At 44.5% G+C, this 15,107-nt stretch overlaps 1 protein-coding gene across 2 annotated transcripts in view; it reads right to left on the bottom strand.

Moving 5' to 3' along the window:
- CNIH3 (cornichon family AMPA receptor auxiliary protein 3) overlaps window positions 1–13,925 on the bottom strand; it is a 279,433-nt gene extending 265,508 nt beyond the window's left edge. Inside the window, exon 1 of one of the 2 annotated variants that reach the window (XM_077485829.1) lies at window positions 13,509–13,925. In XM_077485829.1, the coding sequence (XP_077341955.1) occupies window positions 13,509–13,589 (81 nt within the window). In that variant the 5' untranslated portion in view covers window positions 13,590–13,925. The remainder of the gene's footprint in view (window positions 1–13,508) is intronic. The other variant, XM_077485828.1, reaches the window with a different exon arrangement.
- Between the last annotated feature and the right edge of the window lie 1,182 nt (window positions 13,926–15,107).

Here is a 15,107-nt window from a genome sequence, read left to right as displayed (position 1 = left end):
ATAGTAAGTGAGGTTGAAAAAAGACACAAGTCCATCAAGTTCAACTTATTTGTGCAGTAATATGTCAGTATTACATTGTATATCCCTGTATGTGGTCATTCAGGTGCTTATCTAATGCCACGTACACACGAGCGGACTTCTTGTCGGACTGAACTCTGATGGACTTTTCAACGGAGTTCCAACTGAGTTCCGCTGCAACAGACTTGCCTACACAAGATCACACCAAAGTCCGATCGTTTAGAATGCAATGACATAGGACAGGACTAGAAAAAGGAAGTTCAATAGCCAGTAGCTAATAGCTGCCCTTGTGTCGTTTTTGGTCCATCCAGACGAGCGGTTTTCTCGATCGAACTGGTCCTGGTGGAGTTCCAGTGGAAAGATTTGAAACTTTCTATTTCTAGGTCCGTTAGAATTTTAGAAAGAGAAAAAGTCTGATGAAGCCCACACACAATCGGAATGTCCGACAGAATGATTCCGTCTGACCTTTTCTGACGGAAAGTCTGGTCGTGTGTACAGGGCATAATAGTTTTTTAAAACTTTAAATTCCCCCTGCTAAGACCACCTACTGTGAAAGGGAATTCCACAACCTTGTCGCTCTTATGCCACGTACACACATTCGGACTAGTCCGGCGACTGTGACATCATAAGGGGTCGGGGTCACCATGCGACATCACCCGGTGACCCCGCCCCTTGTCCCTATATAAGTCGCTGCACAACGCGTCCCTATCATTGCGGCCAGAGAGAGTGTCGAGTCAACATCTCAAGGAAGAAGAGAAGCAGAGAAAGCTGCGGCGACAGAAGACCGGGCCACCACTAGTAAAAGAGCTGGAAGAAGAAAGCGGAGGCCCGGCAAGAAGAAACGATGAGGGGGACAAGATCCCTGAAGAGGGGGATAAGACCCCCGAAGTCGGAAGAAGAGAAGAAGGCGACAGAAGACCGGGCCACCGCTAGTAAAAGAGCTATAAGATAGCGGAGGCCCGGCAAGAAGAACCAAAGAGGAGGACAAGACCCCGAAGAGGGGGACAAGACCCCCGAAGTCAGAAGAAGACCCTCGGATGGCGGCAGCGACGATGAAGAAGAAAGCTGGGCTCCTCCGCTAGTAAAAGAGCAGAAGATAGCGGGGGAGTCCGGTGTGTTTTTTTTTCTTTACACTTTTTTTCACCAGGTGAATGGGTGAATGGGTAGGGGTACATGGTACCCAAATACTTATTCACATAGGGTGGGGGGCCGGTATCTGGGGGCTCCCGGATTCCGATAAGCCACCTCCCGCAGACCCCGACAACCAATGGCCAGGGTTGTCGGGAAGAGGCCCTTGTCCTCATCAATGTGGGGACAAGGTGCTTTGGGGTGGGGGGGCCGCAGAGCCCCCCTTTCCCCAAACCACCCCCCCCATGTTGAGGGCATGCGGCCTGCTACATCTCCCACCCCCTTTCCTGTGTTTTTTTCAGCGTAGGGCTTCCCCTTTAAGTCCATACCAGGTGACGGGGCCAGCGAGGTGTCAATCTCGCCGATGGAGGCGGCGACATTGACTTCCTCTGCTAGTCCAGTCTACCTGGAGCCACGTTCAAAATCAACAGACTTTTCTGCGTGTGGGCAAGTCCGTTCATTTCAAAAGTCCGGCGGGCTAGCACACAGACTTGGCAGTCCGGTGGACAATTTTGAGTCAAAACCTCTTTCTAAGTCCGCCGGTATTTTGGAAAGAAAAACTCAGCCGGAGCCCACACACGGGAGGATTGTCCGACAGACTCTGGTCCACTGGACCAAGTCCGCCGGATCGTCTGATCATGTGTACGCGGCATCACAGTAAAAAATCTTCTTTGCAGTTTAAGGTTAAACCTCTTTTATTCTAATTTCAGTGAGTGGCCATGTCTTATCAAACTCCCTTCCGCTAAAAGGGACTGCCAAAAAAGTGTCCCGATTTTTTTTTTACAATGTTGCCAACTATGGTATGTATGTGTTTGTATGTATATATATATATATATATATATATATATATATATATATATATATATATATATATATATAGGTGTGTGTGTGTGTGTGTGTGTATATATATATAGAGGTTATAGCTGAGGAGAGGTGCAATAGTGATATGTAAGTAGATGAAAGGACTCTGTAACTAGCCCTCTCCTGAACCCTGCATAACTTACTCCAGAACCCACGTTCCTGTATATAACGCACTCCAGAACCCTGCACTGTGCACATAACGCACTCCAAATCCCTGAACTCTGTGCATGGCGCACTCCAGAACCCACCTTCCTGTACATAACGCACTCCAGATCCCTGCACTGTGTACCTAGCACTATCCTGAACCTTGCACCCTGTGCATAACGCACTTCATAACCCTACACTCTATATCTAGCACTCTTCTAAACCCCTCTACTCTGTATCTAGTGCTCTCCTGAACCCTGCACCCTGTGCATATCAGACTCCTGAACATTTCACTCTGTACGTAGTGCACTACTGAATCCTGTTCTCTGTACATAACGCATTCCTTAACCCTACACTCTGTGTGTAATGCACTCCTGAATTCCTCCACACTTTGTGTAACGCACACTTTCATAGTTTATGCAAAACCATTTGTAATGGACGTTTTTTTTATCTTTTTTTTTTAAATAATTGTGCTGGCGTTTGTATGTGTCCATGAGACTCTTACTTGTGAAAATGATATCATTAGCAGTAATTCTATGAGGAGGTGAGTTGCCATCTAGATAAAGGAAGGCCTGTGTATCTGGATTTTGCAAAAGCATTTCACACAGTTCCCCATACATTTTTACTGTACAAAGTAAGGTCTGTTGGCATAGACTATAGGGTGAGTACATGGATTGAAAACTGGCTACAAGGGTGAGTTCAGAGGGGAGTGATAAATGGGGAGTACTTGGAATGGTCAGGGGTGGGAAGTGTGGTCCCCCAGGGTTCTGCACTGGGACCAATCCTGTTTAATTTGTTCGTGAACTACCTGGTGGGTGGGGTAAACAGCTCAATCTCTGACATCACAGGTTGAATTTGACAGCTGCATGCTCTCTCTGCAGCTACACAGAGCACACCCAGCCGGTTTGCTAGCCAATCACAAGCTGTGCTGGATGCGCTGCGCTGGTAGTTAATATATGATCATCATCTGATGCAGTGATGCGGGACAAAGCCCTTGTACCGTAGGATAGAGGTACAGATGCAGGAAACTCCTGCCCAATCCGGGACTGTTGGGAGGTATGGGCTAAGCGAGAAAGAGAAGTATGGCTTTTTTTTATTGCAGAATCATACTTATTTAGGTGGATGCAGTATCGCTCTGATGCTGCATCTGTCCCCTGCCAGCTCTAAAACTGAACGATCAAACACTGCTAATCACTCAGTTCTCAGGGCTCCCCTGAGCAGAGAGCTGGAATGACTGTCAGTCAACAGCTCTCTGCTCTGCCCCCCCCCCCCCCCCATGCTGGGCAGTGGGGGGGCGGGAGTGACCAGCTTAGGCTCTGAGCGGCTCGCTTAGAGGCTGAGCCGGGTGCTGGTCTAGGCATGTGGGCAAATCTCAATCTTCATTGTCGCAATCTTGTCAGAGCCTGGACGGGCCCTGTGACATCAGCCGACAGCGCGCTTCAGCCCACTGTCTGTTGAAATTGGGTCACAGGAGTGCAGATTGAACGGCACTCCTGTGATCCACAGGAGAAGTACAGCCAATCAAGCTTTGGCTGTACTTCACCTTGAGGGGCTCTCGCACACAGACCGACTGAGCCCTTTAGTGTATTTGCAGCCATCTTTTCTCCGCTTGGGCAATCAAGATGCAGTGCACAGTTTGTCATTGGCATGAATGGCTTTGTGCTCCTGTACTCGTGTATACAGCGGTGTTGTCTTAAACCAGAGTACAGCGTACATACATATACAAAGAAAATGTTCTATTTTTTTTTTTTTAACCTATGCCTGTACACTGTACTTGGAGGAAACATGCTGGAAATAATGCTAAACTGGCTAAAACAAGCCATAGATTATGCAATTTTCTTTCCTGCAGCCACAGGTTGAAAAAAGGAAAATCGCTTGATTCCCCCATCATCGCAGTCAGTCTTGGTGGGGGAATCCCTCCCCCAGTACTATTGACAGGGCCACAAACATAATGAAGTGGCACCCTTGTTAAAGGTACATAAAGTTTGTTTAGCTGTTACTAAGGCCTTTTGTTACTGAGCAGATTTTGGCTCTCCTTTTTTATCCATTTCAGGTTCCCTTTTCTTGTATCCTGGCTATAATTAAAACCTTGTTTGTAGTTTTGGATGGGGTAGAGAAGAATTTTTATTTATCAAAAAGATTTTGTAAGGTTCATTTTTTTATTCTTGTCTGTGTGCCCGCTGGTCCTTTTACCCTTTTACTACAGTACTCACAGGATCCTTACAAGCATTTCCAGGATTCCTAGGACCTCCACTACCCGTTGACTTCTAGAGTTCCCAGTAAGGATGTTAGGCAGGTCCTCCAACCAGAAGGGTATTTAAAGCGGAGGTCCACCCTAAAATGGACCTCCGCTCATCGGAATCCCCCCCCCTCCGGCGCCACAATTGGCACCTTTCAGGGGGGAGGGGGGTGCAGTTACCTGGATAATCCAGGTAACTGCACCCACTTCCGGGATAGCTGTCTGCGGAAAGGGGCGTAGATTACGCACCTTTCCGCAACTGCCCGCCCCTTTGCGCAAGTGCCCCGCTGCCTGCTGGGAAACACACAGTTCCCAGAGGCAGCGGGGACCGTCCGGATTGCGCCGCGCGGCACGCGCAGGCGCAGTAGGGAACCGGGAAATGAAGCCGAAAGGCTCCATTTCCTGATTCCCATACCCAAGATGGCGGCGGCAGCACCCGAGTGTCGATCTAGAGATCGGCTTCGGGTGCCGACATCGCGGGCGCGCTGGACAGGTAAGTGTCACCATTTTAAAAGTCAGCAGCTGCAGTATTTGTAGCTGCTGACTTTAAAAAAAAAAAAAAACGCGGAGTCCCGGCGGACTCCCGCTTTAAAGATGAATTCCAGACATAGTATATATTTTTACATGGTTACATTGGTCCAGCTTGGAGCAGCCTGGCCAATCCTATTGGAAGCTGAAAATCAATGAAATAGACACCACTTGCTTCCAGGTCCCAAGCTAAGTGGCTGGCCTGATGCATTCTGAACACAGGATGCCAGCTGCTCAGCCTGGGCACCATTCAGACATCTTGCATTATCTGGATGGATGCAAAGCATTCTCTGAAGTGGAGAGGCGAGGTGAATGGTGCCTGTGCTAAGCAGTTGACCTGTATTCAGAATGTATCAGGCTCAGCAAATGAAGATGACTGGAGTAGCGATATCAAGTTGAAACATCATAGCTATGTAAATCTATACCAAATCTGGAATTCATCTTTAAATTCCAGCCTTTGAATCAGCTGGTGCTGTGTCTAAATACCAGCTACCTGAGAGCTAAAGAGCTATCATTTTTACCTGCCATTTGCCTGTTTGTTGTTCACCCAATCTGACCTGACTACTCTTTTGCCCATCATGACCCCTGTCTAGGCCTGACTTCTCTTGTGTCTGCCACCTGCCATGACTCATGCCTGAACCTGACTACTTTCTTGCCTGCCACCTGCCATGACCCCTACCTGGAACTAAGTACTCTCTTGCCTGCCATCTGCCATGACTCTTGCCTGAACCTGACTACTTTCTTGTCTGCCACCTGCCATGACCCCTACCTGGACCTTACTACTCTCTTGCCTGCCACGACTCATGCCTGAACCTACCTACTTTCTTGCCTGCCATCTGCCATGACTCATGCCTGAACCTACCTACTTTCTTGCCTGCCACCTGCCATGACTCATGCCTGAACCTACCTACTTTCTTGCCTGCCACCTGCCATGACCCCTACCTGGACCTTACTACTTTCTTGCCTGCCACCTGCCATGACCCCTACCTAGACCTAGCTACTCTCTTGCCTGCCACCTGCCATGACTCATGCCTGAACCTACCTACTTTCTTGCCTGCCACCTGCCACGACCCCTACCTGGACCTGACTACTTTCTTGCCTGCCACCTGCCATGACTCATGCCTGAACCTGACTACTTTCTTGCCTTCCACCCACCATGAGCCCTACCTGGACCTGACTACTCTCTTGCCTACTGCCTGCCACAACCTCAGACTGGATCCAAGATGGATCCATCTTGTTTCTGGACCATCCCCACCATCATGGACAAAACCAACTGGTACTTATACCCTGCATCTCGGGAAAGCTGTGTTACCTGCCAGTTGTAATGGTGACCATTGTTAGTGAGACATAATGTGATGGGAAATCCAAAGTGTTATCGGATGTCAACAGAACAAGAATAGTAGGGAAATCTTTCAACATGGACAGGAAGTAAAGGGAAATCTTCTCAATGGGACATAGATAGCAAAATATAAACTAATGGGTTTTAACAACTTGCCGTTCGCCATATAGCAGAATGACGGCAGCAAAGTAGTTTCAATATCCTGACTGGGCGTCATATGACGTCCTCAGGATATTAAGCCGATGCGTGCCCCCGGGGGCACGCATTGCGGCTATTGTTGCAGTGTGTCAGTCTGACACACTGCAACTCCGATCTAAGTAAAGAGTCTCTGACGGAGACTCTTTACCATGTGATCAGCCGCGTCCAATCACGGCTGATCACGATGTAAAACAGGAAGAGCTGGTGATCGGCTTTTCCTCACTCGCGTCTGACAGACACGAGTAGAGGAGAGCCGATTGGCTGCGCTCCTTACAGGGGGGATCTGTGCTGATTGTTTATCAGTGCAGCCCCCCCTCGGATCCCACCCAGGACCACCATCATGCTGCCCAGGACCACCAGGATGGCCATCCACACTGGAACACCAGGTATGACCCCCAGGGAAATGAAAAATCTGTGCCCAGGCAGCTGCCAATCAATGCCCAGGCAGCTGCCCATCAGTGCCCACGCACAATGCCTACCACTGCCCGTACCACCAGGGATGCCTATCAGTGCCTCATGTCAGTGCCGTATATCAGTGCCCATCAGTGCCACGTATCAATGCCCAGCAGTGCTGTCTATCAGTGCCCTGCAGTGCCGCCTATCAGTGCCACCCATAAGTGCCCATGTTTGCAGCCTTTCAGTGCCCATCAGTGTCACCTATTAGCGCCCACCAGTGCCACCCATGAGTGCCCTTCAGTGCCACCTATCAATGCCCATCAGTGCTGCATATCAGTGCCCATCAGTGCCGCATATCAGTGCCCATCGTCGGTGCCCGCTCAAGATCACTTCAGAATGGCTCCTTTTGCAGGTATGGCTATACTTTTTAAAATCCAGTAGTACACTGCCTCAATAGATTTTCGGTAATTTTCAGATTGGAAACATATTAACATATTAAAAGACCGCTACCAGTTTACGAACAATAACTTCTACCAATATCTTCAAATACACCACGCATTACAAATCCAAAGCTCAAAAATCCAATTACAGTATAAACACTCTAAAATACTATCAAAACCAATTTTGGTTACCTGCACGAAGCGAGGATTAATAGGAGACCTTTATTCCAATTTACAAATAACAGAGAATACTGAAAAACATAAAAATAGTTCTGCCTGGTGGCAAGGAGAATTAGAGGATCTAGATGAGGAGGATGTCCAAAGCTTCATCGTTACTGGGAAAAAATATTTATAACCCTAAATTTATTATGCTCCACTGAGATAACAGGGGCGCCCAAACTTGCACTTGCAGTACTTGCAGTAGAGATGCATACTATGTGGATAAGATCCTTATATTTAGCACATAAAGTTATTTTACAAAAATGTGTTGATCCTCCAACCCATAAACAATGGGTTGAGAAACTTAACTATATACTTAAAAGAGAAAAATGAACATATAAGCATAGAGGTACACCCAAAAGGTTTGATAAAATATGGTCATGCTGGATAGAACCTAGTAATCAACTATATGATGGTGTACTTAGTGGAGAGGAGTGAAGTTAGAGGAGATAGATGGGAGCAAAGAGGTAGAGGGGTGAGGAGTAGAAGAGAAGAAATTAGCACGTAAAGGATAATTTGATGCTGCACAGAGGAAGTTGCCATAGTCTGATAATTGATATTAGGGGTGATCACTTAGATGTGTACAATGTATCCATGCTCCTATTATGTTTTGTTTATTAAATGCTAAGCTATTTTAGTCTGAGAGGTGCAAGGTTTGTTTGGTTTGTGTGTTTTCCAATTTGTTGATACTTCATGAATTAATTTGACATATTATTTGTTTGTGTGTTTAATAATAAATATATATTATTTATATATGTATGTATGTATGTATGTATGTATGTATGTATGTATGTATATATATATATATATATATATATATATATATATATATATGTATATATATATGTGTATGTATATATATATGTGTATGTATGTATATATATATATATATATATATATATATATATATATACACACACACATTTGATAGTCTGTTGGAAATCAGAACAGATGGTGACGTGTATATATAGATTATCGCATCAGAACCTATCATTTTCATTTTTTATTTCTTTCCTGCCCACTTGGATTTGACATCACACAAGAATTTGTGCAAGCTGTGATTTTTCCCAAAATATAAATGGTAGAGTGTGTTGTGTTTGCCAATGAAGAGGATTTCAGCCCAGCATAACTTCCTAAGCGGATTGCCATTCTGTTATCACAGCGGCATCATAGCGAGAGCGATCTGATCCAAAGGCTGCTGCCTTCCCCTGTGCTTGTGATACAGCGGAGAGATTCATAGGGAGATCTATATAGAGACAAATCAGCTTCTGCTCAGAGGAGATGAATGTATGCTGTTGTATCATCTCAGAAAAATTGTGAACGGAAATAAAAATGCATAACAGACGTGGGAAGTCAATGGAAATATCAGAGTGTGTGTGTGTGTGTGTATGTATATATAGATATATACACACACACACACACACACACACACACCTGTTTATCTATTTCCTTTTGTATTTCCTAAAGCATCTTAAACCTTTTTCTATGCTAAGTAACATATGATTGTGACAATTCCAGGTGTTTATTACCCCTCATGGAGATCCCAGTACCCCCCTGCCAATGCCTTCATCTGTTTTTCTCTCCAGAAGGACAAAGCCATCTTTGTTCAGGCATCATCCAGGTTAGACATGTACATCCTGGACTGAGAGTCCAACTCGGAGATGACAGAATCATGTAAATCTGGTGACTGTGCAGTTATAGGCTGTGTTCGCAAACGTCTGACACAGACTAGCCCCCTGCTACAATGTCTCACCTTGTGACTTGCTACGAAGTTACAATGTTCCAGTCTGATCATTGAGGGACAGCAAACCGAGGAAATGCTTCCTCCTGCCTGCAGTAGACTAAGGCCTCTTTCACACGGAGGCTGTTCTGCCGCTGTTAAAAGCATGTTTTGTTATTTTGAAATTCAGAGAATCCTGGCACAGTGTTCACTTGCAGTTGTACATTGCATTTAGCTGCGTTTGGAACATTCTTGCCATTTCTGATGTGCTTCCTGTTGTTTTTCTTTCCTTGTTGCCGCTGCTATCTGCAGGAGAAATAGTACACTGCGATTACCGGCAGTTATGTGCAGACAGCTGCGCTAAGTCGTTCCTGGACGCAGTCAACTTTATTTTTTCTATCTGCACAAAACCACATGTAACAAAGCTGTCACTAAACGCAGTGTGTGAATGGGGCCATAAGAAAGCATTGTGTGCATTTTTCTGCGGTAGATAACTTCATCTGTCCACAGCTAAAAGCACAATTCTATCCGCCCGTGTGAAAGGGGCCTAATGGCATCATCTCAGTCTGAACAAAGTGACTGGCTTAAATGCAAGGATGTTTTTTTAATGATAAAGGGTGAGGGTTTTTGAAAAATGACACTATTGTGACATGTCAGGAATTAATCCATGCAGATTTGTAACAATACTGACAGGTCCACTTTAAAGAATATACTGTATGTCATTAACAATTGTCTCAGTTCATTGCATGTGTTATCAGTGTCCTGAAACCAAGTTGGGAATACGTTTTTGTCAAAGGCTTTTAGGATCCGTTCACACATATGAGATGTTGGACATCGCATGTGATTTGCACTGCACTGCTGTGCAGATCACATGCAATGTCCGTGCGATCCGAATTCAGCCATACATATCGTATGGCTGAATTTGCATTGCATTTGCACCAAAATGGTGCAGGGCCCTTTTTTTATGGTCCGCACTGGAATCAGATCACACAGTTGTTCACACCTATGCGATCCGATTCCTGCACCATTTGACAGTTCGCACTGTGATATGTGAAACGATCTGGGGGTGTCATTTACTTTATATTGACACCCATAGAGGTTTTCATAGGGCAGTGTGAACCGTTGGTGGGTGATATGCAATGCGGGAACCCTTACTGGAATCGCACGTGTTCTCACATTGCATATGTGTGATCCAAGCCTGAAAGGAAATCTGTGGTCTTGGTGGTTGCAATGGCTTACTACCTTTTTGAGAATGCTAGTTTCCTGGCTGTCCCTGGCTTTAATACTTTAGACTCAACTGACAAAGCAAAAAAAAGTGAAATATGAAATTTACAGTTACAGGGCTCAAATTAGAAACCATGCTGTTGTTAAAGCGGAAATAAACCCTCATAATCCTTTATAGCCAAATAAGCCGTCATCTTAACCCTGGTTTGATCTTCAGTTATGCTGCCGTACATGTGATCAGTTAGAGTGAAAATAGTACAGCGCTAGAAATCAAATGTTGAGTATTAAAGCGGAGTGACTTTTAAAATATGGACACTTACCTGTCCAGGGCGCCTGTCCCTCGGCTCTCGGGTGCTGTCACTGCCATCTTCGGCAAGGGAATCAGGAAGTGAAGTCCTGCCTTCACTTCCTGGTTCCCTACTGCGCATGCGTGACTCGCGCTGCGCATTCTCACTGGTCCCTGCTGTCTCAGAGGACCTGAGTGCCTCCCAGAAGACAGCGGAGGGAGTGGCTTAGATACCCGCAGGGGTATCTGTGCACGGAAGTGGGAGCAAGATACCTGTAATGTGCCAAATGTGACACCGGAGGGGGAGGGGGAGGATTCTGAAAAGCGGAAGTTCCATTTTTGTGTGGAACTCCGCTTTAACATATCAACATGCTGTGGTATACAAAATAAATTGGGATTAGCATATAAAAAACTAACACCATCATTTAATTGATAGTGTCTCTAAATAAAGTGCTCTGTGCAAATGGTGAATCAAAAATAGTTGTATAGTCCTCTTGGTGATTAAACAGTTAATCCATTCATATGTGATGGTGGGAAGGAATCCAGGAGTGTAGGACTAAAGGAGTCACCGCTGTGTATGCATCCACCACCCAGGGGAGAAGATTAAATACGCTTACCAGAAGGTAACATCAATAAGGCATGTGATTGTCAAAGCTCTGTATAGCAAGAGGTGCAATTCCTCCCCCTCAGCTGAGCCACAGATAACCTCAACCTGGCATGTGGGAATATGGATCAGGATGGTAAAGTCCAAGATGGTAAGAACCTCCTCCGCTTGGTAGGTTTATGGTTAACAGCATCCATAAAAGACAACAAAAAGCCCCCACATAGTGAAAAACCGTATGGTTATGGGTTTATCAAAAATAGATTCCAAGATGTACTGCATCAAGTAAAACATTTCCTCTGTGATCACAAAAGCATAAACAAATTAAAAAAAAAGGCACAGTGCCATGGAAAGGACTGACCAAATCCGACGCGTTTCATCTACAAAGACCTCAGCTTAGATTCACTTTAATTGCAGACAAAACATAGTATGTTTCTTCTGCAATATAAGGCTGCTTGTTCACACTTTTTGAAAAAAAAAATAACATTTCTACCTTATGCTAATGGTTCAGAATAGCAGCCAGGCAACTAACATTTTCAGGAGAGGTCAGCAATGGCACAATTGTCAAGAACCTACTGCAGCATTCATACCTACATGGGTCACTCAGTCACCTTAATCCAATCAGCATAGATTGTGTATTTAGAACAGGATAGTTTCCCAAACAATCACCCCTCCCACAAGTTCTTGGGCAATCAACATCTGCCTTGACACATTTCAGTCCAGTTGCTGAACAAATTTAGTTGAAAGTGATTAACTACTGCTATATCATGACATGGATAAATGGGAGCCTTCACAGGAGGAAATTATTTGGAGGAGATGAAACTGATGAGACTCAGGAGTGGTTGCCCCCCCCCCCCCCAGGCTGATGAGCGGGTTCTGCCCCAACAGGGGCTCATGGAGAAGCTTTGTTAACACTTCAGCCTCACATTAGAACTAGATGCTTTAGGACAAAGCTGTGAGTTACAGAAGAATGATACATAAACATTTCTGAACAGAGTCAATATTCCTAAGGGACCTGTTCACACTATATGAAGGGTCCAATATAATTGAATAGTGCATTTATAAATATGAAGAAAAGGGGAAAGGCCTGTATAGATTTGGGGGCATGTGGGTATGTTTTAATTACTTTTATAACGTGTAATAAAATAATATTTTTTATTCTTTACAAAATCTGGGTGAGAGTGTTTTAAATAACATATAATCGCTGCTTGTACATGCTGGGATGTAGCAGTTACAAAGTATAGTCAATCTATGGTGTCTCATTAAAAATGACTTGCAGTACTCCAAGGATTAGCAGCCATTAGCGCCGTGCACTTGTTCACACTGGGGGTGTTTTGTTTTTGTGAATTTGTGCTGCATTTTCTGACTCCAATGATTTTTGACTTGTCAAAAGACATCAATATCTGAATGCTCACATTGACACACGTGCTCCATTGAAGAGTGTTGGAAGACCCTGCCTACCGCAAGTCTCCTTTCGATTTTTCACTGACCCCTCTTTTCCAAGTCAAGTCAACCGAAAGTGGTCTTTCATGAGTCGAGTCCTCAGGTATATCTGAGATCTACATTTAACATTGCTCTGAAATGTGAAGAACTACAACTCCCAGGATGACTTACAGCTCCAGCAGCAACAAGCTGCCTTCTGTAGCTGTCAGACCAAAAAATAATATAAAGACAGTCATTTGTGACCTAGTTACTTGGCTGACCCAGAACAAGCAAGTGGAGTCAGAACCTGCATACCTGTCCCAGGTCAGTAAATGACAATGGGTTAGCTTACCAGCCAAACAATTAGTATTTTAGAAGCTGATCAGCAGTGGTACCTTCTGTGATTTTCTTATAACAAGGGAATATTAGATAAAGGCAAAGCAAGCTATATATAATACATATATAATTCTAACAACAACCATGCACAGATTTCCAGACTTTAAACAGCTAGAAACAAAAAAGGTACCAAAACCCCCCTCCCGAAAAAAGATTTTCAAGCATACATTCCATTTTTTTCATAGCTTAATACTATCTGTAATGCCAAGAACATATGTAAATCCTTTTCTCTTCCAGCTGCTGAGAAACTAGAAGACCCAGGGGCCTTCCCTACCTTGTAGTTCCTCAGTAGCCAGAGGAGCACAGGTTGTCACTCCCCAAACAAGCATCCCCATTCCATATTACTCACATGCCAGATTGCAAAGAAGATGAGAGCAGCGCAGAGCACCAGAGATAGCATGTAGCAGAAGGCAGCGAAAGTAAATGCCATTGTGCCCCCAAAAAGAGCAGAAAATCCAAGCGTGACCCCAGCTTTAGAAATCAAAGGACAGAAGACCCCCAATGGTGTCCCCAGTTTGAAGTGCGGAGCCACCCCCAGCCTGGTCCTATGGGGGGACTCTTCATATGGATGTTATGCAGCTTTCCAGAGTGCCCTTAAGTTTGTAAAAGAGCAGTGGCAGGCTCCTGGCTATGCCCTGCATCTCCCCGCCACTGGCAGGACACTTCTGGAGTGCTGGAATCCTGGAAGTAGAGGACTAAGTGACTCATTGCAGCCTAGATTTCAGGGGAGGAGAAGAGCTGGCAGGGCTGGAAGGAGGGGCTGTGTACAATACCGTCGCTCCATGTGCTGCTGCTGGATTGTAATGTGTAGACAATAGACTCAATTCACAAAGCTTTAATACAACCAGAAGAATCTTTATTCTCACCATGTGACTGTTATTTTCAAACCTCATTGGATTCAATTGAAAATAGCTGTCACTTTTTGGAAAATAAGTGTCCTTATCCTAAGGAGGTGTTAGCTTTGTGAACTGAGCCTAATGTTAGGGGGCTGCAGGCTGGCATATGCTGACGGAGCTCCCAAGTTGTCTCAATTGAAGTATACATTTCTGTTTTGGACCCAAATCCCCCCCCCCCATTTCATACACATCTGTCCTTTTTTGAGGTCCAAAGTAAAAATAAAGTGCAGCGCTATGTATAACCAAACATCAGCATACATATATACATAGCTCCCAACTGTCCCTGATTTCGAGGGACTGTCACTGATTTGACACAATGTCCCTCTGTCCCTCTTTCCTCCTCATTTGTCCCTCATTTTGGTCTGATCTTTAGAGTTCATAATAAAATGCATGTTTTATCTATCAAAAAATGTTTTTCAGTGCTAAACCTTTCATGTGATTTCTAAATTGCTGCGTTTGTAATTTCCAAAAGTCATTATAAAGGAATAGTAGTGGTAAAAAGAAGCACTTGTGTTTCTTGTGAAAAAAACTTGTGGGTTTAACCAATCTTGTTTTTTTTGTAAAATTCTCCTTTAAGGGGGTGTGGCAAGGGGTGTGTCCTATGCCTGGATACTTTTGCTGATAGGTGGGTGTCCCTCATTCCCATCTCAAACATTTAGGAGGTATGATATATATATATATATAGTGACATTAGCATATAAACATAATAAAGTGCAATGTGCAGTATTAAGACCATCATATATGAAAATGAAGAGACTTAAATGGTATGACTACCTTGTATTCAGATAGTCCAAATAGTGAGTAGAAAACAAAAGTTAATTTCAATGATGATAGTGAAAAAAAATCCCCAAAATTCCTTAAAGTGGATGTAAAGCCACTCTCATCTTTTCTAAACTACTGCACTATTGGTTACCTATAAGGATATACATGCCTCCTGTATGTATATTTATCTGTCAAATGTCTTCCCTCTGTCTGCTATGAGACCCGAAAAACTGCAGATTTTGTGGGTGGGTCTGTTTTCCAGAGCTCGGTGGGTGGAGTCATGATGTCAG

Source organism: Lithobates pipiens, unplaced genomic scaffold (assembly GCF_037356315.1).
Source record: "Lithobates pipiens isolate NorthernLeopardFrog02 unplaced genomic scaffold, aLitPip1_a1.2 Scaffold_18, whole genome shotgun sequence".
In the NCBI taxonomy this organism is placed as follows: Eukaryota; Metazoa; Chordata; class Amphibia; order Anura; family Ranidae; genus Lithobates; species Lithobates pipiens.
This window is presented reverse-complemented; position numbering and strand designations above follow the sequence as displayed.